At 42.5% G+C, this 26152-nt stretch overlaps 1 protein-coding gene across 1 annotated transcript; it reads left to right on the plus strand.

Moving 5' to 3' along the window:
* Positions 1 to 2234: 2234 nt before the first annotated feature.
* On the plus strand, positions 2235 to 26066 carry DDX58 (DExD/H-box helicase 58). The gene is made up of 18 exons (XM_035309512.1): positions 2235 to 2521; positions 2666 to 2797; positions 4883 to 5061; positions 6052 to 6202; positions 7535 to 7660; positions 8512 to 8625; positions 9704 to 9857; positions 10743 to 11001; positions 11567 to 11729; positions 12586 to 12687; positions 14763 to 14920; positions 15238 to 15373; positions 16279 to 16448; positions 17725 to 17815; positions 18500 to 18670; positions 20265 to 20416; positions 21776 to 21922; positions 23702 to 26066. Exons 1-18 carry the CDS (start codon positions 2416 to 2418, stop codon positions 24014 to 24016), a joined length of 2826 nt encoding a protein of 941 aa, XP_035165403.1. The 5' UTR covers positions 2235 to 2415; the 3' UTR covers positions 24017 to 26066.
* The last annotated feature ends 86 nt before the right edge of the window (positions 26067 to 26152 follow it).

Raw genomic sequence — 26152 nt, forward strand, 5'->3', positions numbered from 1 at the left:
ATCAGACTATGGACTTAGTCACATGGTCTAAACTTTTGGGTAGACCTGTGCGGTGTGAGGAGTTGGACTTGATGATCCTTATGGGTCCCTTCTGACTCGGGATATTCTATGATTCTATGATTCTCTCTTGCCACCATCTGTCATTTGCCACCCTCAGGCTTTCCAGTGCTCTCTGGTAGTTTCTCCTGGCCACACACTAATCCATCTCCCATTTGCCACACCTGGTAATTTCTCTCCTTGTGGTCCCATTCGTTTAAGTTTGGGCTATGGCTGGCCATCAGCCTCTAGACCTCCTGTGATGCTTTGCTCTCTGCTGTCTGGGCAAGTGCTTCTAGATGGTGATCCTGAGGAAAATCTACAGCTGATGATTCGCAGAAAGTTGGTATGCAAAACCTAAAGATGAGGAACACAACCACACACTGTGCTCTGAAAATGTAATAATAATAATAATAATAATAAAAAGCCATGCCTCATGGGCCACAGCAGCATTTATCCCCACCAGCTGGACCACACTCTCTAAGGCAGGACTTGGTGGGTCACACAGAGACCCTTCCAAGCAGCCACAAGAGATTCAGGTGAAAAGTAACATTTCCTACACACTTGCCTAGAAAGACCTCCAAGAAGCTGCTCGGTACCATGGCTTGCAGCAGCACAAGCAGGTTAAGTTCTTCCCAGTGCTGCAGCTTCTTCTCACCTGATGTGCCTGGCCACTGCCACCTACCACTTATGATGTAGCACAGAGACACCAGAATGGAGCCAGCATAAAACAGTCAGCAAGGATATGAGCATGAGACACCACACAGGTCACAACCCATTCCACTGCACCACTGCCCTGCAAAGACAAAGCCTGGGAGAGTCCCCTGCTCTCACCAGGTGAATCTCCAGCCTGGTGGGACTGATCCCTGCTGCCCTCAGGACCCATCCTGCAGCCACCCTGCCCAGCAGGTTCATTCCACATTCTGCATGCACAATTAGAGGTGCTTTTCCCCTGTGCACTCCAGTGCCAGCTTTGTTGAAGAACAGTGGGTCCACTTCACTGGGCAGATTGACTTCTCCATCTAAGGCTGGAGAAATGACTAACAAGGAGTTTGATTTCCTCCTGTTCTCAGATGAAGGACAAGACTGGGTTTCTGCTTGGCAGGGTGATTCCTACCCACCCGTAGCACTGATCTTTGAATCCCTGAACACTCTCTGTCTGTGACAAGCAGAAGTTGAGGGCTAATATCACTTATTGCTGATTGAGTGAAAGCTGTAATAAGTCAACTACTGAGCAAAAAATGCTTCTCTGCTACATTTGCTACCTGTCAGTCCAATCACTGTGTTCTACAGGGTGAGTTGAGCAACTCACATAGAGGGTAAGGGCTTCCTCCTTGCTATTCACAAGCAAATTAAGCCCTAAGAGATCATCTTATGAAAATGCAGAGTGGAGAGATGACTGATGGGGGCTTGTTCACCTGTCCTCTCCCAGTTGTTTGGCATTTCCCAGTCTAGGAGTGGATAACCTTTCTTTGTTTTGGTCAGCTATGCATGTTATTTCTCTGGTCCTTCCCATTGCTCTGGTTAAGCTAACAGCCCAAATGCAAGTCTCTCCTAGCCTAGGGCCCTTTGAAAAGATAATGGCCAATGATGCCACATCATGGTGGTACAGGGTGCATTGGGTTTATGTGGCAGAGGGGCTGCAGGAGTGGCCTCTGAGAGCAGAGCCCAGCACCAGCTGCTCCAAGAGGGACCTGCTGCTGGCCAGAGCTGAGCCACGAGTGATGTTGTTTGTGCCTCTGGGAGAGCACAGTTAAGGAAGGGAAAGAAGTGCTGGGCAGCAGCAGCTGGGAGTGAGAAAATGTGAGAGAATCTCACATTTGGGATCTTTGGGGAGCTGACACCCGTGGGGCACCCATGCTGGAGCAGTTTGCTCCTGGGGGATGGATGGACCCGGTGGTACGGAGCCGTGTGGGAGCAGTTGTTGAAGAGCTGCTGCCTGTGGGCAGCCCCTGCAGGCTCAGTTTGGGAAAGCACCACACGGGCTTTCAGACGTAATTTCCTACAGTCCATTTAGAACTGGGTGGAACGGATAAAAGGAGAGATCAAAGAGAAATATAAGAAAGAACATTAGCTGAGAGCACAGGTGGACTAGAACATAAAATGTCCGTGGCAGTACCTCTTTCTGCCTCACCACACACCCTGCCAGCACAAGCCCGGCTCTCGGTGGTCCCGCGTGGCTATGGCTGTGGGGCTGTTAGTGACAATACGAGGTTCACGAAGCTGCGAGCAGCTGGCTGTGGACGTTCCTGGCCAGAGGGCGGTCTGCGGATGGAGCTGCGAGGTCCACACCCCGCGGGGCCGCTTTCGTTTTCCATTCCCCGCCGCGCCTCGGTGCCTTTGCGTGCGGGGCCGGGCGGCGGCTGACGGAGCCGAGCCATGACGGCGGAGGAGAAGCGGGGCCTGCAGTGCTACCGGCGCTACATCGAGCGGAGCCTCAACCCGGTCTACGTGCTGAGCAACATGGCGGACTGGCTGCCCGACGGTGAGCAGACCCCCTCCCCACACGCTCCCCCGGGCCCCTCAGTGGCCTGCCCGCGGCCGCGGGGCCCAGGGATGTGCCCCGGGGGTCCCCACCGAGCCGCCATCGTGCGGGCAGCGCCCTGACGGGAGCGCGTCTCTGCGGCAGAGCTGCGGGAGAGGATCCGCAAGGAGGAGGAGAGGGGGGTGAGCGGCGCCGCCACACTCTTTCTGGACGCCGTCCTGCAGCTGGAGGCCCGGGGCTGGTTCCGAGGGATGCTGGACGCGATGCTGGCCGCAGGTGGGTGGCGGCGAGAAGGGTGTGAGGGAAGGAGGACCCCCGCCGGGAGCCGCCGGGACAAGGGGAGCCCTAACGGGGTTTGGGGGTGCGTGGGGCCGGGGGGCGGCTGGAGGCGTGGGGAGGCTCCGTTGGAGGACGGGGGCTGGCATGAGAGGCCGATTTTAAAAAGCATAGCCCAAAGTCTTAGGGTGCAAGGTGGAGGTGCCGGGGGAGGTTACTGAGCAGCCGCGGTTCAGAAATGAGGCATTCGTCCCTCGGGAGCTGTGCCTGCTGGATGTGTGAGGTCCCCACAGGTGGCAGGAAAAAAAGACCGTGGAGGCGTAAAGTTGTCAGGATTTGGCACCTTTGCTCTCCAGGCATGGGTTCTATCACAGGTTCCTGCTGGGGATTTATTCGATACCTCAGCTCCACAGGTCTCATGCTAAAAGCCACTTCTGCTTTCACTTACTGGCTGCTATCAATGGTTACGGTACCCCAGTGAGCTATTTTATTGCTGGCTTTCTTACTGCTTGGATGTAGTCCTACTCTCCCCTTTCAGTTCTAGGGCAACTTTTTCCTGTGCTGTTCTATTGCCGATTCCTGGATTCAAAAAAAAAAAAAAAAAAAAAAAAAAAAAAAAAGCCCCCCTTTAAATATTTTCATAGCATTCAGTTTGGTGCATGTCCAGCAGAAACACTGAAAGTGTCTGCCTGCCGACCCCAAGTGCTATCCCTAGTTTAAGGCTCTTTGGCCTTAAACTAGAATCGAGCATTACTCTTCCCCTTGGCAAATGGATAGGTGACAATCAGGTTAAAGACACCATGGTGGTAAGTACCCACACTGCTCCCCTGCTCCTCCAAAAGAAAATAAAAAGCTAGGGAAATTGTTCTGCTCTCCCACTGTCCCTCTGGGGTAATGTCCTGCTTTCCTTCTCTTCTGAACCAAGACAAACCATGCAAGTCCTCTAAGTGGTATTCCCTGCTGTTTCCTATTCCGTTACATTGTTTTCAGCTGTTTGCTGAGTGTCTAGGCAGAAGTTGTCTGACTTGTTCTCAGTCAGGGTTCTGAAGTGAATGCATTAAATGAGGGTGGAGCCAAGGACAGGAGTAAAATGTAAATAGATGGTGAATAAAATAAAAGGGGTCCAAAGGTGCTTGTGATGCAGAATGGTGTCTGTGCTTTGGACAAATTCTGTAGGAGTATTTGTGAAGACTGCATGGATCTAAAGATTGTATGGACCAAAAGAAGTGGGTTGTAATGGCCACTTCGGGTAAACACACAGTGACCTTTTGTAGCATTTTTGTCCTCCCTGCAAGTATTACTGCACTTTTAGCAAAAGTCTTTTCTCATTACATATTGTGGTTTAAGCCAGGAGGCAACGAAACACGCCACAGCCATTTGCTCACTCCCCCACTAACTCCTACTGGGATGGGGGAAGAGACTCAAAAAGAGGGTGGAAAAAATAATGGGTTGAGTAAAATAGTTTAATAGGACAGAAGACAAAGGGAAAACATTAATAATAGAATATACAAAGCAAGTGATACACAGTGCAATTGCTCATCACCCACTGGCTGATGCACAGCCAGATCCCAAGTAGCAGCAGTGCCCCCTGCCCAAGCCAACTCTCCCAGTTTTACTGCTGACCATGACATCCCATGGCATGGGACATCCCTGTGGTCCATTTGGGCCAGCTGTCCTGGATGTGCCCCCTCCCAGCTCCTGGTGCACCCCCAGCCTCCTCACTGGTGGGGCAGCACCAGAAGTTGAAAGGTCTTTGGCTTTGTGCAAGCACTGCTCTGCAACAGCTGAAACATCCATGTGTTATCAATGTTATTCTCATCCTCAGTCCAAAACAGCACCATACCAGCCAGTAGGAAGAAAAATAACTGTTCCAGCCAAAACCAGGACTTATATGAAGGTGTGATAATGGAAATAGTCACTGAATCTATATAAGTTGTTTGTTGTTCACCTAGACTTTTGTCAGTCACAGGCCAAAACAATTTTAATTTCTCCAGATTGGCTAAGAAAGTGTATTGCAGCTCATGCATAGGTATTCTAGCCAGAAGTTGAATTCATAGTAACTATTTGATGCTTTTTTTTCTGAAGGTTACACAGGACTGGCAGAAGCAATTGAGAACTGGGACTTCAGCAAACTGGAAAAACTGGAGTTACACAGACAGCTGTTGAAGCGGATAGAGGCAACAATGTTAGAAGTCGACCCAGTAGTGCTCATTCCGTACATAAACACATGCCTGATAGACAGGGAGTGCGAAGAGATTCAGCAGGTTTGGTTAATGACAAAATCCCTATATTTGCCTGGTTTTGCTGCTGTACAAATGTTCAGTATTGTCTGTGCTCAAGCCGCCTGTGTTTGCAGCATGGAGGCTCCAGAGAAGCCTCAGGGCTTCTGGAAGGTGCCACGTTGTGGTCAAATGGATATCTTGCTTTGCCTTGCAATAGCGCCCTTTTTGGAGCATTCATGCTGCAGTTAGCCTCCTAGAAATAGAGGTGGATGTAGGCAAAATGGCAATTAGATATCAGCTAAACTGATTCTTGCTTGTCCTGGGGTTTGAAATAGACTGATTTCTGAACTGTAAAAAACCCTAGAAACTTTCCATGGCATTTTGAGTTTTGTGAGCACCCAAAGAGATGGCCACAGAGTAAAATGAACCTTCTGGTCTGAAGTCGTTAGCTAAATGCAGTGTCACAGAAGTTGATGTTTTTAACACTTCTGGATGTGAAGCAGTTGCATTGTTACCCAGTTCCATCTCAGTGTCATTACTGATGGCTGATAACAATTGACACTAACCTGTAGTAGTCAACGAGCAATTGGTAATAATAAATTATTGATGCTAATAATAAATTATTGATGCTGGGTGAAAGAGTCTGTAAGGTGTTCTTGCTCCTTGTGACTCCTGAGGGGGGTTGTTTACAGCTATTTTAAAAGAGTTTTTTTTCTTTACGGAGATATAACATTTAGAAAGATTGCATCTGACTAAATATCAGGCCTGCCACACAGTTTGCTTTATAGTTTTCTAAATATTTAAGCAAATAGGCTGTCTGCTGACATAGGCCAGCTAATGTTAGTGTACACCTAGGCAGGCAGAATTGCAGCACTAGTAGGTAAATGACCACATTTTTTTGGATTTTTTTTTTCTGTGGGAAGGAAATGTAATTTTCAACTGAACATCAAACAATACAAATCAAACAAAATGTCAGAGAATTGTTTTTGATTACTCACAAGCTACAGCAAATTCTGTTTGTCGTACATGCAGATTAGCGAAAGCAGAAGCAAAGCGGCAGGCATAACTAAACTCATTGAATGTCTCTGTCGGTCGGATAAGGAGCACTGGCCAAAAAGCCTTCAGCTGGCACTAGAAAACACAGGATATTACCGTGCAAGTGAACTGTGGGATATGAGAGAAGGTAAACTGCAAATTGTTTTTATGATGTTTTCTTTCTGTTCTCGTACCAGACAGGTTGTTGGTTTTTATGTTTGCTTGCTTTGTTTGTTTTGTTTTTTTTCTTCAGGAGAGTAAGACTAATTTAAAAGAATACCATCGGACTGCATTTCTCCTTAATGCTAAAAATGGAACAAAACAGAAAAACAGCAATATTCTTTCTTAAAAAATAAAATATCTCATATAAAATTAAATATATGTATTTCACTACCGAAAGATTAAGCCAAGTGGTTTTGAATAAATTGGATTCTATTTTTTATGTCTGTATTTGCTTTTTCACAAACCATAAGTGATTGTTCTAATTGTTTTCAATTAGTAACTGAGACAAGCCACTCTTAAGTGGCTTTTTACATAATATATCTTATTCTGAATATTTTTATTGTTGTAGTATAATGTGTATGTTTGTGTTATTTCTTATCTGGGGATTTAGTTTTGTATGGTTAATCAAATCATAAGCAAATTCAATATAAAATATATAAGAATAATACTTCCATATATAGAGATACTATTTTACATAGCTGATGGCTATATATATGATACAGATAATAACTATATTTTATAAATTAAAGGTTTCAGTGTTCTGGGGCAGCATCTGCTAACATCCAGTTTAAAGCCAGTGAGCCCACTGCAGACTGAGGTGGCATTGTCCATGCTGGAAGTGCTTTAATGCTAGTAGTTAAGGAGGGTTACCAGTAGAATTTAATCCTGGGTAACATGTGCTTTCAGGAGCTGGATTAGGGCACATTTTTTCTCTTTCCCCCTCTCCAAAAACTGTGCTTTGCCTTGGTGTATTCTGTTCACAGTGAGACTCTGTGCAAGGCCTACTTACATTTGTTTGAAAAGATAAATAATTACAGGGCCCAATAAAGTTTTAGTGTCTTTATATCATCATGTAAGATAAAGTATATAGAAAGTCCTACAGTTTCTAGATTCCCCCAAAAAGGGGGGGGGGGTGCAAGGGAGAACAAAGTCTTGAATTTACAAAGCTTCTTTGGACTCCTACATGTGTTTCATGCTTGTGGTTAATGTCCACATTAGATCTGTAATCTTGTCTCTACACATCTATTATCTCCCTTGCTTTTTTAAGGGGTACCTAAATATGCATTGAGTTTGTGGATTTTCTAAGACCAACACTGAATGCAGTGCATTTTATGTAACAGGGAGCCTGGATGCAGTATCATTTAATGTAGCCTTTCCATGCTAGTAACCATCCGATTCACCTTGCTATCCCAGCAAATACAGCATTTTAAAATCAAAAGGATAGTTAACATGACTTTTTTCTTTTGTCATTGTGCAGATAATGCCAAAGATGTTGACAGTGAAATGACAGAGGCCTCTGAGGACTGCCTTGAAACCAGTATGACATATTCTGAAGAAGCAGAACCTGATAATAATTTCAGTGAAAATCTTGGTTCAGCTGCAGGTAAGATTTAGCAACATGAACAGTTTACAGTAGGGATTCTCCATTCCTTTAGACCCCTGGTGGATGCAGATGTGACTTGCCACAAAGGAAAGCACTGAAGATGTAGTACAAATCAGTAACTTGATTTAGCTATCTCCTCTTCAAATGTTTAAAGTATTGCATGTTGGACATTACATGTGTTAGAGGTTGCCCCCAGTTTACCATATTTCCAATGCAGAGTTGTTCCATCAGCACATTATCGAAGAAGTTTCCAACATCATGCTGGTGTTATATATCTTCTCCGATATAACTAGTGCACACAAGACCTGATGTCAGCTAGCTTCCGTAGCTGAATGTGGCTGTAAAGGATCTGTACAGTTGCTGACATATATCGTATAGCAAATTTTGTCCCACCCGTGGATTCTACATACTGTTCTGTAATGTAAGCCCTGTGATAAGACTATGATTTAAGAAGGTATCATCTTCAAAAGTCTGTGAAGCAGAAGGCTAAAAGAATACAAGTTGAACTCAGTGCACATTATTCTGGGGGAGAATATGTCCATGTGTTTTCTTTCTGAGTTAAAGGCAACCAGTCAAAGTGAGTTGTCTTCCAAGATACTGGAATGAGTTCATTTTAGGAAGCACAATCTAGTAGAAAAAAAAGCATCCCATAAAAACTACATACAGTTCTTGTCTGATGTATGTGTCCTGTAAAAAGCATTTTCCATCAGAGAATGCTCTGTGTAGACTGCAAGGACACTAGCTCTATCATTTTAGATAGTAAGCATATGGGGGACAATACATTTTATCCACTTCTGTTGAAACACTCTTCGTAAAACATGGATTAAGCATCATTTGTCAATCTTTCCTAGAAGGAACTGGCAAGCCTCCACCTGTCTATGAAACAAAGACGGCTCGGAGCTACCAGATTGAACTTGCACAGCCTGCTATCAATGGGAAAAATGCCTTAATATGTGCCCCTACTGGTAAGAAAATGCAAGTATTTTGGAAGAGAGGGCTATGAAGGATAGAGGAGGGTAAAGACTGAATCAGACTTTTCCAGCTGTTTATTTAAAAGCAGACATCCCTGTAAGAGTAGAGGTCTCTGGGCCTTGCAACCCAAAGGAAAAACAGAGTGAGTTCCCATCAGACTCTTCTGTCCTCTGTAATTCACTGCCTGCAGCACCAGACCACCACAGGGAACTTTTGCAGTAGCTCAGTACTGAATTGAGATTGAAGGTCAGCAGCAAAAGAGAGATCACTCAGCTCTTTCTCCCCACTGTTTTCTCTGCTGCTAGCCCACCTGCTGCAGAAGCAGGTGGAGTAGCAGCAGCAGAGCAAAGGAGAGCTCAGGCACTCCACACAGTGAGCCTGAATGCTAATGGGGAAGAGAGAAATGTGAGAAGAGCAAAACTGCAAGGGGAAGGACTGAGGCTGAAAACACTGGTACCTGTGCCATGGCCTGGCCTCATGGTAGCATGCACCAGGAGCAGAAATACACTTGGTGACTTCAAACAGAATGAATAAAACTGCAGATGGCTTTTCACCTGGTGTCTGCAGACAGACTGCAGGAGAGAAAGGGATGACTACCCAGCTGAAAAGACAGCCTCCAAAGGGCAGTATGGCACTCTCCTTGTTTCTCTGCACAACACTGAAAAAAGTGGAGGTGAACTGGAATAAGGGAATGTAAAAAATCAGACATTGTCCATTACAAACAACAGAATCCGTTAGAGAATATGCATGTTCCTTCCAGAAGCAGGTGCTGCTGCCACCCATGCCCTCCACACTCCATTATTTTCCATGTAATCATTTTTGGGGTATGTGGAGATGTCGTTTTATGAGCTCGGCTTTGTGCATCGTGGAACAGAGCTGTGTAACTTGTCTGGGACCTGCCACAGAGATGTGCAGGCTCTGGCCCTGCACCAAGGGCATCTGGCAGTATTACAGCCCCCTTGCCAGCTCCCTGTTTCTCAAGGGCCAGATGATGAGGTCTGGGGTCAGGCCCCTGCTTACAAGCATGCCTTTTCACACTAGTGCCTTACCCATCATGTTCTTTGTTCAAAGGATCTGGAAAAACTCTTGTCGCGCTTCTGATTTGTGAACACCATTTCCAAAACATGCCTGTGGGACAAAAGGCGAAAGTTGTCTTTCTTGCAACTAAAGTCCCAGTGTATGAACAACAGAAAAATGTCTTCAAGCAGCATTTTGAAAGACAAGGGTAAGTGTAATTCTACCTCCACAGAAGATAAACTACACTCTCAGTCAGCTGTGGCTCAGCAAAATGTAATGGTTTAGCTGGTGACAGGAATGTTTCTCACTGATGTAAGATGGTTTGTGGTAAGAACAGGAAGTCACCATGGTAGATGGTGCAAAACAAGTGTGGTACCTCTGCTTATGGTGAGTTCACACACTGACTGTACTGCACCTGTGGCAATGGCCAAAGCATACCCATGCTTGCCTCTGGAGAAGGGCTGAAGTGTCTTCTCCCTGGAGGCTTCTTGCAGCTCTGCTCCCAAGGGCAAGCCATTTTGCAGCACTAGAGTTGTGATTCCTCTTGTTCTCAAATAGCAGCATCTCCTTCTTTTCCAAAATAAAGGACCTTGTTCAACCTTTCAACCTTTCTTCAGATGACAGCCAAACTTTCAGATGGAACTGATAATTTCCTAGGGGAGTATCTATACCCTGCAGTTTCTGATTTTGGAAGAATATATAGGAATCTCTATAGCTATGGAGGCTGCTGGACAGAAAACAGTCATGTGCTAACAGCTGTACACAGAAAAGGGGTGAAGAGCAGGTTTTCCAAATACAACTTGGCCGTGAACTGACAGGTGAAGCTTAAATGGACAAAATCACCACCCCTCAAATCTAATATATTTCAGTTAATGGGAGATGAAAATCCAGCTGTTTACACTCAATTTTTGTTTTTTTCAGCTTCTGCAGATCAGACTATAGGTTCCAACAGTATGACATTTTTAATTTAGTCACTTCCCTTTAGGGCTTGCTGAAAATTACACCCTTCTAGGTTATTGGGTTTTGTTGTTGTTGTTGTTGTTTTTCTTTGCAGAGCATCCTTTTTCATACTTGATCATTTGTTTCTTCTTAGATATTCCATTCAAGGAATTAGTGGTGAAAATTTTTCAAATGTCTCTGTAGAAAATGTTATAGAGGACAATGACATCATTGTACTGACACCCCAGATCCTGGTGAATAGCTTTGAGGATGGGACCCTTGCCTCCCTCTCCGTTTTCACTCTGATGATATTCGATGAGTGCCACAACACTACAGGCAACCACCCTTACAATGTGTTAATGACCAGGTATCTGGAGCAGAAATTTAACTCCTCTGCAAGTCAGCTGCCACAGGTAAGCCTCAGCCTGGCAGTGGTGGAAACATTAATGAGAAACATTTTGCAGTGCGGTCAGCAATGCCTGAAATTTTGCCTTCTGTGTTAATCCAGTTCAAGCTCACACTTATCAATGGCTGCAAATGAAAATGCTAGCACCTGCAACTCCTCTCTTTCTTCAGCTACCTCCAGACTATTTTCCCCAGTTGCATCTTCCCTCTAGCTGCCAAGAAACTGCTGTAAAGACTCCTCAGAGTGGATGTGGAGGACAGCTCTGGGTGTGGATTTGCTGTTTCTGTGGGTGATGAGCACGAGCAAATGCAGCTGTTGATGGATTAAATTAGCTGGATAATTTATTTGCAGTTTAAATACACAAGGCTTGATCAACATGGAGAAGGCATGAGTGGAGACAAGGTCTGACTCTCAAGAATAAGTCCTGTCATTTAGGACTTCAGGCACTTCAGTTGCTTGCTTTGTTTCCTTGTTTTTGAAGACAGTGACAATTTGTTGGTTGGTAACCGCACCTCCAGTATTTTTTTTGCTTGTGACAAAGGACCAACACCGCTGTTCATGTGTGTGCTCAGATTTTAGGTTTGACTGCTTCTGTTGGAGTTGGTAATGCCAGGAACATTGAGGAAACAATGGAGCACATCTGTAGTCTCTGCTCCTACCTTGACATACAGGCCATATCCACTGTCAGAGAGAACATACAAGATCTGCAAAGGTTCATGAACAAGCCAGAAATAGGTAAATGTTTTCTTTCCATTTTGCTCTGAGATGCAAAGCACCACCATTAACTCAGCTATCTGACCCACTTTTGTCAGGTGAAGTTAAAAGCTTATAAGTCAGCTGGAGCTTTGCTTCCTGATAGCTTGAAAGAGGTCTGAGCATGCACTTGACCATTGCCCTGCAGTAAAGCAAGGCCAGTGTGGGCACAGATTGCATCCAGTTTTAGGGCTCATTCCTGTGACCAGGCAAAAAACAACCTAGCCAGCAGCACATGAACCAGCACAAATTTCCCTGAGCCTGCAGAAAAAGCAGACCATACCATGTAGACTTAGCTTCATCAGCTGCAAGTCATCATCTGTACAAGATGACGTTGCTGTGTCACATACCCACAAACTGAGCTTCCATCAGACAACCTCAGGGTGAACACAGCCATGCCACCACTTTGCTGAGATTAATGTGTTGAGAGATAAAAGGTAGAGAAATGAGGTGGATGATGTTTTATCTTCTTTTTTGTTCCCCCTTGGAAATACTTAAATTTCTCATGTCTCTTCTCATGAAGAGCCATGTGGTCATAACATCATTCCAGAAGGGGATGGTACTGAAAACAGGAAAAAACAAGTTTTCTCTTTGCTGATCTGCACGGTCTCTGATATTCATTTAGCAAGGCAGAAAAGTCAGTTCAGTTCTGCCAGTGAAGACTGGGAACTGTTTCTCTCTGTGCAAACATAATGCTTACTAACAATAAACATCATTATGATAGCACAGAGCATTGTATGTAGTTTTCTTCCAGACAAGGATTTGTTCTGTGCTGCCCAGGAAAATGTTTGACTTAACTGAAGCCACTGACCCACTCACTTCTGCTTTTTGTCTTTAGATGTCAGATTGGTTAAGAGGCGAGTTCACAATCACTTTGCAGTCATTATCTCAGATTTGATGTCCGAGACAGAAGCACTTATGAGGAAGATTTACTCAGTGGGTAAGGCACTATAATATGGCTATAAGTGGGATTCTGTCTTCAGTTACATCGGTGTGAGTCCTCACGGCTGTTACAGCAGTTACTTATCTTCGTCTTACCTTCTCCTCCTTCCTTTTTACTTGTCTCTAACCAGTATTACCTACATGAGAGATCACAGGTAGAAGAGTCACATACTTTTCTGTTACTTGTGATTGACTTTGTAATCTTGAATATTTTTGCTTGGATTTCAACCTGTGTTTGTGGAATGCTAAGAATGGTTTGGTTCTGACATTGTCACATCAGCTTGAATTGGAAACAAAGCTACCAAAATGTTTGCTTTCAAAATGCAGTGAGCTGGATTTCGTGATGAGAGATAGCTGGAAGTTTTCACTCAAGCATCTCTTTAGATGATTAATTCCTAGATATCTCCATCAATGAAAGTGAGAAGGGGCTCAGCTTCTGTGTTATTCTGATTGCTGTAATTTCTTCCTCCTAATGAAAGTTTTATCTTCTGCTGCGCTGAGCCTTCTTCACACAGTATCTCTGGTCTCTCTGAGTTGCACCCTGGGTTGTTTGTAGGGGTACCCTAACCACCTTTTCTGGTCAGCCTTTTATTCTCACACTTCTGGCTGCATTTTCCCATTTCCTTTGTTATTTCCTGATGAAAGCATTTAAGATAATTTTACAGAAGAGGATCTGTGGAACAGAAACACCATCAGAGAGAGGATACAGCTGCCAAAGAAGAGACATTTGTCTGCAGGATCCCAGCCTCATGAGCTGCCAGAGATGTGAAGGTTTGCAGAGAGGCAGATGCACAGTTGTGAGAAGAAACAATGGGTGGCATTGTCATGAGACTTAACTGTGCAGCCCTGCAGAACTGAAATTGATCCTGTCTGCTTTTGCAGGGTTTTTAAGTGGTGTCCAGTCTTATCTGCAGTTTGAGAGCTGCAGCACAAAGAGGATGCCCCTGAATAGCTATGCTCAGGATCCACCTTGGTCTGTCAAGTCCAGCCCTGAATTAAAGGATTTTGTCTGCACTTAGACTAGCCTTTGCCAACTGAATAGGGTGCCTTGAGCTTGTCTCCCTTGTTTCCGTATTTTCCAAATTACTTTTCCACCACTTTCCAGATATTGGAGAATGAACTGTACTCTGTGGCTGGAAGGAAGGATTAGAAAGCAAAACAAGACAATAAAAAACAAAGAATAAATTTGCTTTCAAATTGTACAATAAACTTACCCAGCTGTACCGTAAATAAAGTAAAAGTTTGTGAAGCTTATTTCCCTGTTACAGTTCCTCTTGCATTAAAATGTCATTGCCTTCCCTTCTATGGACCCTCAGAGTACTAATATTTGTGAAGCATGCAGAGTGTGGATGAAACAAAGAGGTACTAGCTAGTTCTGCCTCCAGAACAGCCCCTTGGATAATATACCTTTAAGTACCATGGACCAATTTAAAAGATGATTACTGAACTATTGAGTAGCTGGTAATCCAAGGAGCAATGCACTTGCAGCATCTTGAATACTGTAGGCATCTTACAGGAAAAGAGAACTCTAACTCTGTTCGTAAAAGCCTTACAGATGTTTGTTTCTACACAGATCCTCAACTGAATTGTACCAGGTTAATTCTAGCCTAATCTCTGGGTGTAATTTGAAATACACAGATTAAAGAAGACAGATCCAGGCTCTTCTCAGATGGTTCCCAGAGACAGAACAAGAGGCAGTGGGCACAAACAGAAACCCAGGAAATCCCCCTCCAGCATCAGGAAGAACTCCTTTGCTGTGAAGGTGGTCAAGCCCTGGTACAGGTTGCCCAGAAAAGTTGTGGTGTCACTGTCCTTGGAAATACTCAAAATTGATTTGAACACGATCCTGAGAATTCTGCTTTAAGTGACCCTGCTTTGACCAGGGATTTGGACTAAAGATCACCAGAGGTGCTTCCAGCCTCAGCAGTTCAGTGATTGTATCTTACAGTGCTCTTCTGTTTAGGCTTTTTAGACCTAACATTCATTGAAAATGCATTGTCTTCTGGCCAACTGTTCTGGTTATTTGTGATGAGGAACAAGGTGAACAAATGTTTGTTTCCTCCTTTTTTGTAGATACAGTCTCCCAAAACAGCAAGAAAGATTATGGAACACAGAAATATGAACACTGGATAGTTGTCACTCAGAGGAAATGCAGACTTTTGCAACTAGAAGACAAGGAGGAGGAGAGCAGGATATGTAGAGCCCTTTTCATTTGCACTGAACACCTGCGGGTAAGTGTATATCCTCTGTTCTTCCATACAGAGATGGAGCTCTCCTGTTCCTGGTACTGACATGTCCATTGAGGAGCAGGTTTTTAACCTAGTCTTCTTATTTGACATAAGCTAAAGCATGCATCCTCTAGAATTGTGTCTTAAGGTACTCACTAAGCATAGTATAGTGCAGAGGAGGGTTTGTAATGTTTGTGTTGCTATGCAAATGGAAGAACAACACAAGTCTGTAGTATGTAATCTACCTAAATAACATTTGCATTCATCCTCCATCCCATCAAAAATGAAGCTTCAGTGTGTGTGTCTCTTTCTGTGGTCAGAAATACAATGATGCCCTCATCATCAGTGAAGATGCCCGCATCATAGATGCTTTATCCTACCTGACTGAGTTTTTCACAAATGTCAAGAATGGACCATACACAGAATTAGAGCAGTACCTGACGGCCAAATTTCAAGGTATTTCACACAGTTACCTCTGACAACTGCAGGGAAAAAAGGGTTTCTGGTAGGATGATTCAAGTTGTTTCTTCAGAAAAGCTGTAATTCTCTTTTTTTTTTTTTCTTTTTCTTTTTTTTTTTTTTTTCCCCCTAGAAGCTTTGTACTTTTCCTATGTACTTTGTACTATTCCTGTGGGTACAAAGGTAGTACTAGGGTAGTTGAGGGGGGGGTCTCACTTTCTGGGGCTACTGCAGGAGCTAAGGAAGCAATGGTAGTTTTCAGTAAATGCTGTAGTAGGTTCTGAAGTGCCAGCCTTTAAGGTAAGGCAGTGCTGTCCTTTGAGGGGTGCTTCACAAGCAGATGGACAGATGGGGTGCTTGCAGCTTTAGATAAGGCAACATGATCACAGCACTGCCTAGCCTCCCCCTGCCCAGGGCTCCTGGACAAGCCCTGAGCTCCTGGCAAACAGCAGGCAGACCTCTAAACCTCTTTTACTGAAACTGAGAGGCTGAGCAGTTGTCTAGCTTCTGGGTTCACAACAGTGTCCTGTAAACCAAGCTGTGATCTGTTGTGTTGCAGTTCTGACTGCAGTTTTACATCACTGGGGTGTCTGCCCTCTAGTGCCAGTTGTTCCCAAAGAAGAAAGGGTGTTACTCTGCAAGAACCAAGTTTGCTCTGATTAGAACTGATCCTGTAGTTTGCTAAAAAATGTATTCTGAAATGAGATTCAAAAATTGTTTTCTGAAGGTTTTGTTGCATTTAATCAATAGCTTTCTTTCCATGCATCTGAAAGAATACTAAGTGAAAATAGAAGCTAAAGAGAATATGGTGGCATTTGAAAGTAGGTTGAGGTGAGAATTCTGTTTCCTTCATTAAAGAAAGTGATTTATTTCTTTTTGAATAAAATGCTATTTTCTTCCAGAGAAAGAACCAGAACTGACTGCCCTTTCAAAGGACGAAGCAAATGAGAATCCTAAACTGGAAGAGCTTGCCTGCATCCTGGATGATGCATACCGCTATAACCCACAGACTCGCACTCTTCTCTTTGCTACTCGCAGTGTTCTCTTTGCTAAGACAAGAGCCTTAGTAGCTGTAAGACATCTCTTTTTAAAGCTCCTACAATGGGAAATGATAAAATGTAATGCCTCATCTATTTTCCTTTCCATTTTGATCTGGAAATGTAAAAATGTCTTCCTAAGCAAATATTTATCTTTCTATACCATCCTAAGCAGTGGTGCTCTGAAGCAGGGTGAGGTTATTATTTTTCCTAAAAGCTACAAGATAAGAGATGTTCTTCATCATTTCTGCTTGTTACAGGTTGTAGTTGATCATTAAGCTGTTGGTTTTTTGCTTTAGGTACAAAGTCAGTTTTAGCTAGTTGTTTTACAAGATTTTTGACCTCAGCACAGCAGTGTTATCAACAGCAGCTCTGATCTTTTACTGACTGTTCCCATCAGTATTCTTAGGTTTCCTGGAGGATTCTTGTAGGCCCAAAGGAGGTCTGTGCCCTAGCATGTGTTCTTGATCAAGGAAAAGGGAGGACTTTGTGGAACAGATTTTCTCTGGACCCTTCTGATGCACTAACCTATTCTATATTTGGATTATCTTTTTTCTCTATTCAACTATGTTGTTCCCAGAAAAAAAAAAAAAATCATTCTTGAAGTAAGTGTGCTGCTAATCATTAGCTTCAGTAGCTCTTAAACATTTGCTGCAAAGTGTCATAGTCTCTGGCTACTGTAAGCAGACTTACCAGCTGAGAGTCCCAATCCCCATTTCATCCTTGGACAAAGACTTGCTGGATGAATTACAAACCAAAAAAAAAAAAGTTAAATGCAAGGTAAAGTCCAGACTAACAACACCAAGGATCTCCTGGCACCTTTCTGTGATATTTGCAAAAGCATACTTCAGCCTGGCTGAAATTTGTTCTTATGTAAGGACAGTTTGAAGATGCTGCTTTCATTGTGCAGTGCTAAAGTGCATTTTGTAAATAGCACTTCATTTCCTTTGGATCCCAGAGCTCTAGTATTCAGTGATCTACTGGCTTACAGGAGAACATTTAAAAAATAAAGAAAGGCATACTATGTAGCAGTGAAAGGCTGCTTGCACTTTAGCCAGCCTTTATGTTGGGAGGTTTAAAACAGAGGAAACCAGCTGTAACATGAACCGATTTGGCATCAGGGCTGCAATAGTAATTGTGTTCCCTCACCTACTTGTAGATGTTCCCTGCTGAAATATGACCTTACCTTCTTTTCTGACTTTTGTTCTCAGAAGCATTAATTGCCTAGGCAAGGACAGGAAAGTTCTGCATAGGCATCCCAAACTGGCATTTCATCTGGATGGGGCTCTAACTCCCTGGTTTGCTTTCCAGGCTTTGAAGAAGTGGATGGAGGAAAACCCTATCCTTAGCTACATAAAGCCAGGTGTTTTGATGGGGCGTGGAAGAAGAGATCAAAAAACAGGTATGCAGGTCTGCTCTGTGGAATACCATTTTCCAGACATGCTCTGGCTACAGAGCTAAATTTGTTTCACTGCTTCTGTGTTCCTAAGCAGCGGAATATTGTTTGTGCTATGATTTCTTCTGTATTTAGAAGACTTTTAATCAAGTCTGTGTATATGCTGGCTTTTTCCATCTAGGATCTTTGGTTAAAGCAGCAGTTACAACATCAATGGCCCTTTCCTCTTGGATTCTTTTGCTATTTCAAAAGAAATTCACAAATTGTTTTTCTTGTGATGACTTCTTGTGGTACTTTCCCTGTTCTTTTACAGTCTCCTGTCTTATATTTGGTGGTACAATGACATTTTATGATGGAATAGAAGCAGCACCCAAAATGAAGCACAAATGGCTTAAGTTAAGAGTTAGATTGGCCTTAAAATAACTAATCTCCATGGGTCTCATTAACTAAGATCAGTTAGGTACTGTGTGTGCAGTGCTGTTTCCCAGGATGACAATTACTGTGGCACATGAACAGATTCCTGTTCAGTGGGTATCGTGTGCAGCCAGCGAGGTATGCTAACCGAAAATATTTTTCTAGGTCAAAAAGACATACTAATTTCCATGTACCATTTAAGCAACAGCAAATAGAGGTAGCTTGCTCACGAAACCATTCACTGTTTTTTCCTGACTCAGTTGCTTGGTACTGTAGGTATGACCCTCCCAAGCCAGAAGGGTGCACTGGATGCGTTCAAAACCAGCAAGGACAGCAGACTGCTCATTGCTACATCTGTTGCTGATGAAGGCATTGATATTGCCCAGTGCAACCTTGTTGTGCTCTATGAATACTCCGGTAATGTGACCAAAATGATCCAAGTCAGAGGTATGGAAATTCAGAGCTATTTATTTACTCTTTTGTCCTAGAAATTAACTTAAAAGGGCTACTAAATGGCAATTCAGAAATAATATAGCAATATGTGCATTGCTTACTGTTGTTCCTTTGTGCCTGTGAGTACAGTCAGATGAATGATGGGACTGGATGTAACAACTTTATTCACAGAACTGAGTCCTTAATATTGTGTGGCTTTTCTTTTGCCATGTGAATTAGCCAAAGTACACATGGTTATTGAGCTGTTGAGGAGCGAGCCTCAAGTGAATAATCAAATAGAAACAGAAGTATGGTTACAAAAACTGTGGCCAAAAATAGCGTGAATTGTGCTGATTGTGATAATTTGCAAAGGACTGCTGCAATCAGGTTTCATGTATTACCTTGGCTCCCAAAGACCTTCCTGTGCTCAGTGGCTGATTACCAACACAGATACTTTCTTGGTGCCCACTGATAATTCACCAAGCACTAGGTCACTGCATGAACAGACCTCTAACATCTAAGAGCAAAAACAAACAAACAAACAAACAAACACAAACAAAACTCTGCTTCTGTCTTGGCTTGCTTGAAATCCAAGACTCGTCTCAAATCGTGGTGATTTGATAATATGGCCACTAGAGGGGAAGAAAGAACTACATTAAATACTGGCTTCTGCTTGACATTCCCAGATAGCCTAAACCTGCCTCTGTCTTTCTGCAATAATTTATTTTGATGGTGATTAATTTGTCATACTACCTGAGTAATTAAGTTCACACTCTGATGAAATGTGATCTCCATTGCACTCAGATCTCTGCTTTCAGAGCTTGTGTGCTGTTATTTTTGATTTTTGTCCTATAAAGAAATAATAGTCCAGAATTCAGCTTATGGCTGAAAGAGTAGTGTTAATTCATAATATGCCATTGAAAATATAAAGAAAATAAGCTACATAACTTTTTAGGCCACATAAAGTCATGACTTCGGTGGGGATTGGAGCTTAAAAGTAAGTGTGGACACTTGTTCTAAGTGAAATATTTCTGAACTGGTATGGAGTCTGTGTCACAGCAGCAAAAAGGAGGCAAGCAGTAGGCACCAACAGATTGAAGAGACAGCACTTGCTTTTTTCTTGCCAGCACTATTTCCAGTTCTTCAGTTGTTTTTTGTTTGTTTGCTGTTGGGTTTTGTTGTTTTGTGATAGATTTTTATTTATTTGTTTATTTTGATAGACACCAATTAGCAGGGGAAAAAATAGTAAGAACTTTTCTGCTCTACCCTTTTTTCCAAAGAGGGCAGCAAGATGCTGTACAATAAATGAAGCGTGTCAAGCACGCCTGAGCTTAACTGAGGCAGGCCATAGAAGCAGGCAATACAGCAGAGGCTGGGAGATAGGCATGAGGATGCCTAGAAGGGTACAACTTACTTGTTCTGGTTTGTGATCAAGGAAGAAAGAGATGACAGAATGCTGTTCAGGAAGCAGTGCTATATAAATTTGAAGACAAGTATGGGAAACATGAGCGGCCACACAGAAAGTCCTTAATGCTCTTTTATGGCATAGCTGCTACTTTCACACATCTTGTTAAGAGTAACTAACAAGGATAAAAGTGTTGCTGTATAGGTCGTGGAAGGGCAGCAGGCAGCAAGTGCATCCTTGTGACAAGCAAAACAGAAGTGGTTGAGAATGAAAAATGCAACCGTTGTAAGGAAGAAATGATGAATAAAGCTATTGAAAAGCTCCAGGAATGGGATGAAGAAACATTTGCAAAAAAGGTTTGTATTTCTGTTATATTTTTGTACTAAAATCTACACATACAATGTGTATTTTCCTTCATCTACTACAGCTTTATCTAGGACTATGTAATGTGAGGGAAGTGTGCTCTGTACTTGGTTTCAGACAGAGGCTAAACCAGCAGAGATGGGATAGTGTATACCACTAGCTAGCTAAATGTCATCTGGGCTGGAACTGCAGAAGCCTTAAAAGTTGACGTAGAATTTATTAACTTGTCAGCTTAAAAAAATAAAATATAAAGTATTTTGTCTACTAGAAGAAAAGTATTTTATCTGTTTGGGATTGTGGATGGGCAGATGGGATTACTTCAGCTGTGCAGATGATGGTAATATGTCCACCCATATCCATGTCCAGAAGCACTTTTCCTTCACATTGGGCCACTCCAAGTGTTTTCCTACGATGCTTGCTGTAATGCCAGGTGTTTATTAATTTCAGGAAACCATTGACCAGGATATTAACAGGATGATGTTTGGGTTTGTGCATGCTCTTCTGCTGGTGACCTTTTCTGTACTGCCTACAATACTGTCTTTGCCACAAGCAGTATTTGACAGAAAACAAGCCTAATAGGAACAATCAGCATACATACAGTGTTTTACATTAACTCTGCTGTTCACCACACACTTCCATATCAGAAAACATCATGAGGGGTAGAGAAAGGAGTGTTTAGAACCCTTGGATTTGAGGTGATAATGCAAAGATGTGTCTTGGGCTAAGCCAGCTGTGATGGACAGGTGGTGATCCTCGTAGACGTTAGTAACAAATGTCCCAGAGAGCGAGAAGAAACCAGTCACAGTCACTGCAAGTAAAAATGCTTTGTACACAGTTCTGCCATATCTCTGTAGATTTGCAGTTTGCCCTATGTTTCCAGGAGAACTTTGATAGACTGAGCTGTAACAAAGGGTGTCCAAGCCCCTGTACCCATTGCAGAGCTTCTTCTTCCACCTGAGGCCTCACTGGAGGCCCCTCTGCAGCCTTCTTTCCAAACCAGGGACTGCCCAGAGGAGCAGTGCTGTTTCTGCTGTTGGGAGTCTCACGTGACTTAACCTTCACAAGGACTTAACACTGTTATGACCAAAAGGGCCATGGGGTCAGGGGGAGAATAGATGGTATGAACACTGCCCATCCCAAAGACTCATTCTGGCATTGCTTTCCTAATCTGGTAAGTGTACCATGTCCTTTCAGTGCTAGAACAAGGCATGGTTTGTTCCTTAAGAGTAGTAGCTCCCCAGATGTTACCTACCAAGAGAACTTAGCCATCCTGAGTCATGTTCAGAGATCGGTACTCGTCTTAATTTCATGATGCCTCTTACGATCTCAATTTGTGTTTATTAATTTTAAAGATTCATAACCTGCAAATGAAGGAAAAGGTGTTACGAGATTCCAGGAAGAAAGAAATAAAACCTAAAGTAGTGGAAGGCCAAAAGAACCTTCTATGTGGAAAATGCAAAGCATATGCCTGCAGCACAGATGACATCAGAATTATAAAGGTATGCCTCTGTATGGAAATATGCATCCACGAACTCCAGGGAAGTCAGCATTTTTGGACCAATAGCATTGTTTTTCAGTGTGGAAAGTAAACTATTTTGTGCCAGCTGGGGAAGGAAAAAAATCTTGGTAAATCACTAAACCACAGGACCAGTTGTAACAACTTCTGTAGCATGCTATGATGGCAGTGGATTATGTACAAGGTGTGCAAATATGTGATATGACAAATCAGTTCAGGATTCCTGAACTCACCTCTGACAAAATTGTTGTATTTTTGCAGGAAACCATGTGACCTTCAATAATGTAACTTCTTAGTGTAACTGCTGGATATTTAGTTTCCCTATTAATGTAAGCTTCTCTTGTGGACCTCTTCCTGCACCTGAGACATTTCTCTCACTATTTCTGCTGAGTGAAAATTGTCAGCAGAAAGTACTGAGATCTGCTCACACCTTGGTTTAGGGGCCACTTCTGTGTATTGAAAACCAAGGCAAACCATGGTTTTGCAAGGGGAGTCCTGCAATCCTTCAGTATTTCATTGTTTTCCACTCTTTATAGGTAGCTCACATTGCTTCTGTGTATCTCATTGCACTTCTGAACTTGAAGAATCTTTGTTGGCCCAAGAAGCCAATACTCTGCACATGGGATGTGGTAATCATGAAAGAGAGCCTTATCTGGATATTCTGAGCCTTTCCTGCTCTGTGGTGGTTTTTTTGTTGTTGTTGTTGTTGTTTTAGTTAGTTTGTTTGTTGTTTGGTTTTTTTGAAGATCCTTCTCTTTAATTTGTGCTGTTCTGAAAAGCGCCGATGTGATAAGGTGCTTCAGGCCACAGCTGAGCATTATGATTACAGAGTGCTTGCTTCCAGGCACTTTCCTTTTTGATCAGGAAAAACTTTCTGTTTTTTACCAGCTGTTGTTGGACTGTTGATGGAGTTCACTATTCCTCTGCCCTGGTGAAGTCCGTAGACAGGGGTTTGAAATAGCTCAGCCTTAAAAAAACTAGATACATTTCTTTGCCAAATAGCAAGATGTGTCTAATACGCAACTCTAATTGTTACTCTTTTTTTTTTTTTTGTGGTGTTGGGTTATCACCAACACCTGTGCAAATAGGTCTGAGAGTTCAGAAAACTGATTTTTTGCTTCGTGCCATGCAAAAAACCCCCAACATTTTAAATAATCCCTGTAGACTCAGTTCTAACATATTACAGCCTAAATAGATTTAACAGAAATTGTATTTCCAGAAGGAATTAAGAGTTTTCAGACTCCACGTTGTTCTATATATGCTTTCATATTGCTTTTTTTTTTTTGAAACAAACTTTGATTATATATGTTACAAATAAGTGTAAATAACTGTAACCTCTTTAACTTGTTAGTGTTGCTTTTTCTACCACTGCAAGTTATTTGCATCATAATTCACAGAAAACTGTGAGAAGCAGGAGTCTCTCAGGTTGTCTGGTGTTGAGATGGCTGTAAGTTTTATGCACAAGGCTCAAATAACTGCAGTCCTGGTTTTGAGAGATGCTAAGTTAAATGTGTATACGCTGGTGGTATGTAAGAATTCTGTTTTTGACAGTCCCAGCCCTGCTCCTTTCTGGTGCCTGGTATTTAATGAAAATATAACAAACTATTAAAAAAAAAAAAAGGGGGGGCTGGAAGGTGATACTCCCAAATACTGGGAAGCACCTTACCACTGAAATGGTATTTGTGAGGGGAAGGGAAATGTCAGAAAATACAGCAAAAGATGTTTCTACAATTAAACATTTCTGGCACGTGTGTCATTTCAGGAATCTCATCACATTGTCCTAGGAGAAGCATTCAAGGAGCGTTACATAACAAAGCCTCATAAGAAACCAATGCAGTTTGATGGTTTTGAGAAAAAAAGCAAGATGTATTGCCGAAATAATAATTGCCAGCATGACTGGGGAATCACAGTGAAGTACCTGACATTTGACAATCTACCAGTGATCAAAATCAAAAGCTTCGTAGTGCAGAGTGCTGCAACTGGGACACAAATGGACTTTCAGAAATGGAAAAGCATTAATTATTCTTTGAAGAATTTTGATGTTGAAGAAATGTCCAACTTGTACCCACCATTTTAGTGCATCTATTACTCTCCCACACTAATGTGAAAGAGTGGATGATCTCCTATTTCGTTGCATAGAAAATACTTGTTCTTTATACTGTGTGCGTGCTAGGCACCTCAACGGCATCTGGCGAGATTACAAAAGGCTGGTATGGCCACCAAAAAAAAACACACATAAAATTCATCTTATTTCACCAGAACTTTTAAAGTAAGCATGGACCAACATATGCCTAAGTATCTAGATCTTAATCTTTATTGATTTTATTAAAATTGTAGCATTTTTCTATCGTGGCATATTTGTCAGTTTGCTATGGCTGAAGTTGCAGAATGGAAACCTTTCTATGTGTTGCTTACTTCAATGAGCTACAAGGGAGACAAGGCATGCCTTAAGTGAAGGCTTAATTTAGAGGGTGATTAGCATTTACGTTGTCGTCTTGCCTCATGGATTGGTATTTGTTGATATTAATTCTATAGGTGCCCTGTCAGAGCTGAGTTAGAATCAGAACTGAATCTAAATGTTAGAATGTTTAAATCCCTTCTCCCCGCCTAGATCCTAGATTTCCCTAAGAAAAAACAGAAGTTGCTACAGATGCAATTATGAAAGGTGATGTTAAAACTGCAAACTATAAAGCAATTGATTCTACATGATACTGTCAAAGAGCTTAATCTTCAAAGTTTTTGGAACTAAGATGAAATGTGGTTTACTTTCTGCATTTAGTAGTGCAGTAAGGTATTACATAGAAGAGTTATGCATTTAATTAAACGCTTGAACTCTGAAGCAGAAAGCACCTTGAATGATAAACTAAGAGTGAAAAATGTTTAGTAAACATCTTAATTCCTAGTCTGTGAGACTGGGGGGTGGTCTTTTAAACATTGTCACATTAAAAGCAGGGCATTAAAAGCAGGGTATTAAAAGCAAAACCTATTAAGTGATGCTTCATGTTCTATCCTGGTCCATGCCTTTTATTGTGAAAGCTGTATAGCATAATGCCTGCACTTCAGTCCTACAGTGATTTATTCTGGATATAGCTTTTACCTAGTAAATGCCCTGTTCATATAGCTGCTTCTGAAGGGAAACATGGAACAATGAATAAAGATGATTTATTGTTGGATATGCCTCCCCTCCAAAAACTCTAGAAACAAAGAACTGGAAAAAGGCTGGCCCTTGAGAGTATCTGATTTATTATTTTTTTAACCTGAACCCAGAGTTGCATATTTGTAACCAGAAAACATTCATGATTATGACCCCATTAGCAGCTCTCAAGATGCTCCACAGAATGGCTTAGGTTCGAAGGAATCTCTGTGGGACAGCTAGTCCTCTGCTCAAGCAGGGACAGTTAGAGTCAGTTGCCCAGGACCACATTCACATGGCTTTTGAATACCACCAAGGATGGAGAATCCACAACCTCTTGAGACAACCTGTGACAGTACCCAGTCACCCTCACAGTGAGGTGTTTCCAGATATTCAGAAGGAACTTCCCGTTTCCTTTTGTGGCCCATTGCTTCTTGTCCTGTTCATGCATACACTGTAAAGAGCCTGGTTCCACCTTCTTTACACCTTCCCTTCAGGTAGTTGTACACACAAATAGCTGAGGTACTCCTAAGCCTCCTCCTTCTATAGGATAAACAGACCCCGCTCTTTTACCCTTCCCTTCTACCAGGGAGTCCAGAACTGGACATAGTACCTCAGAGGTGGCCTCAGCAGTGCTGTTGTAAATCAAGTAACATTGGGCTGTTGCAGGTACAGTGCACTCTCTATCCCCCATCTAAGACTCTTGCTTTCTTTCAGAACTAATTTCACTGTTTTTTTCCTCAGATACAGTTGGAGGTAAGCACACTGAAAATACAACAGGAGATTAGAATAATTTTTCCACTGTGTTGTTTTAGCAGTTTGTCTAAATACAGTTAAGAGTAAGTGCTTTATTAACCCTGTTTGTCTCCAAGTTATCTCTGTTTGTAAATAAGTACACATGTTTTGGGGATTGGGCAGCCACTGCCTTCAATGACTTTATTACTGTAATCACTGGTTGGTAACTGCCATAAAATTGCTGACATTAATCTTGAAAGCGTGGTAGATTGTCTTCTTGATGACAAAACAGGGAAGTAAACCAGCCGTATTCTACTGGGTTACAGAAGACTGCCAGTACCAGAC

This window comes from Oxyura jamaicensis, chromosome Z (assembly GCF_011077185.1).
Source record: "Oxyura jamaicensis isolate SHBP4307 breed ruddy duck chromosome Z, BPBGC_Ojam_1.0, whole genome shotgun sequence".
Classification (NCBI taxonomy): Eukaryota; Metazoa; Chordata; class Aves; order Anseriformes; family Anatidae; genus Oxyura; species Oxyura jamaicensis.

What these genes read in the sequence shown, in the direction of transcription:
- DDX58 (XM_035309512.1), top strand. Translation starts at nt 2,416, where the DNA reads ATGACGGCGGAGGAGAAGCGGGGCCTGCAGTGCTACCGGCGCTACATC. An exon ending in AGTGCGAAGAGATTCAGCAG is followed by an intron (nt 5,062 to 6,051) that starts GTTTGGTTAATG and finishes TCGTACATGCAG; the next exon opens with ATTAGCGAAAGCAGAAGCAA. An exon ending in ACTGTGGGATATGAGAGAAG is followed by an intron (nt 6,203 to 7,534) that starts GTAAACTGCAAA and finishes GTCATTGTGCAG; the next exon opens with ATAATGCCAAAGATGTTGAC.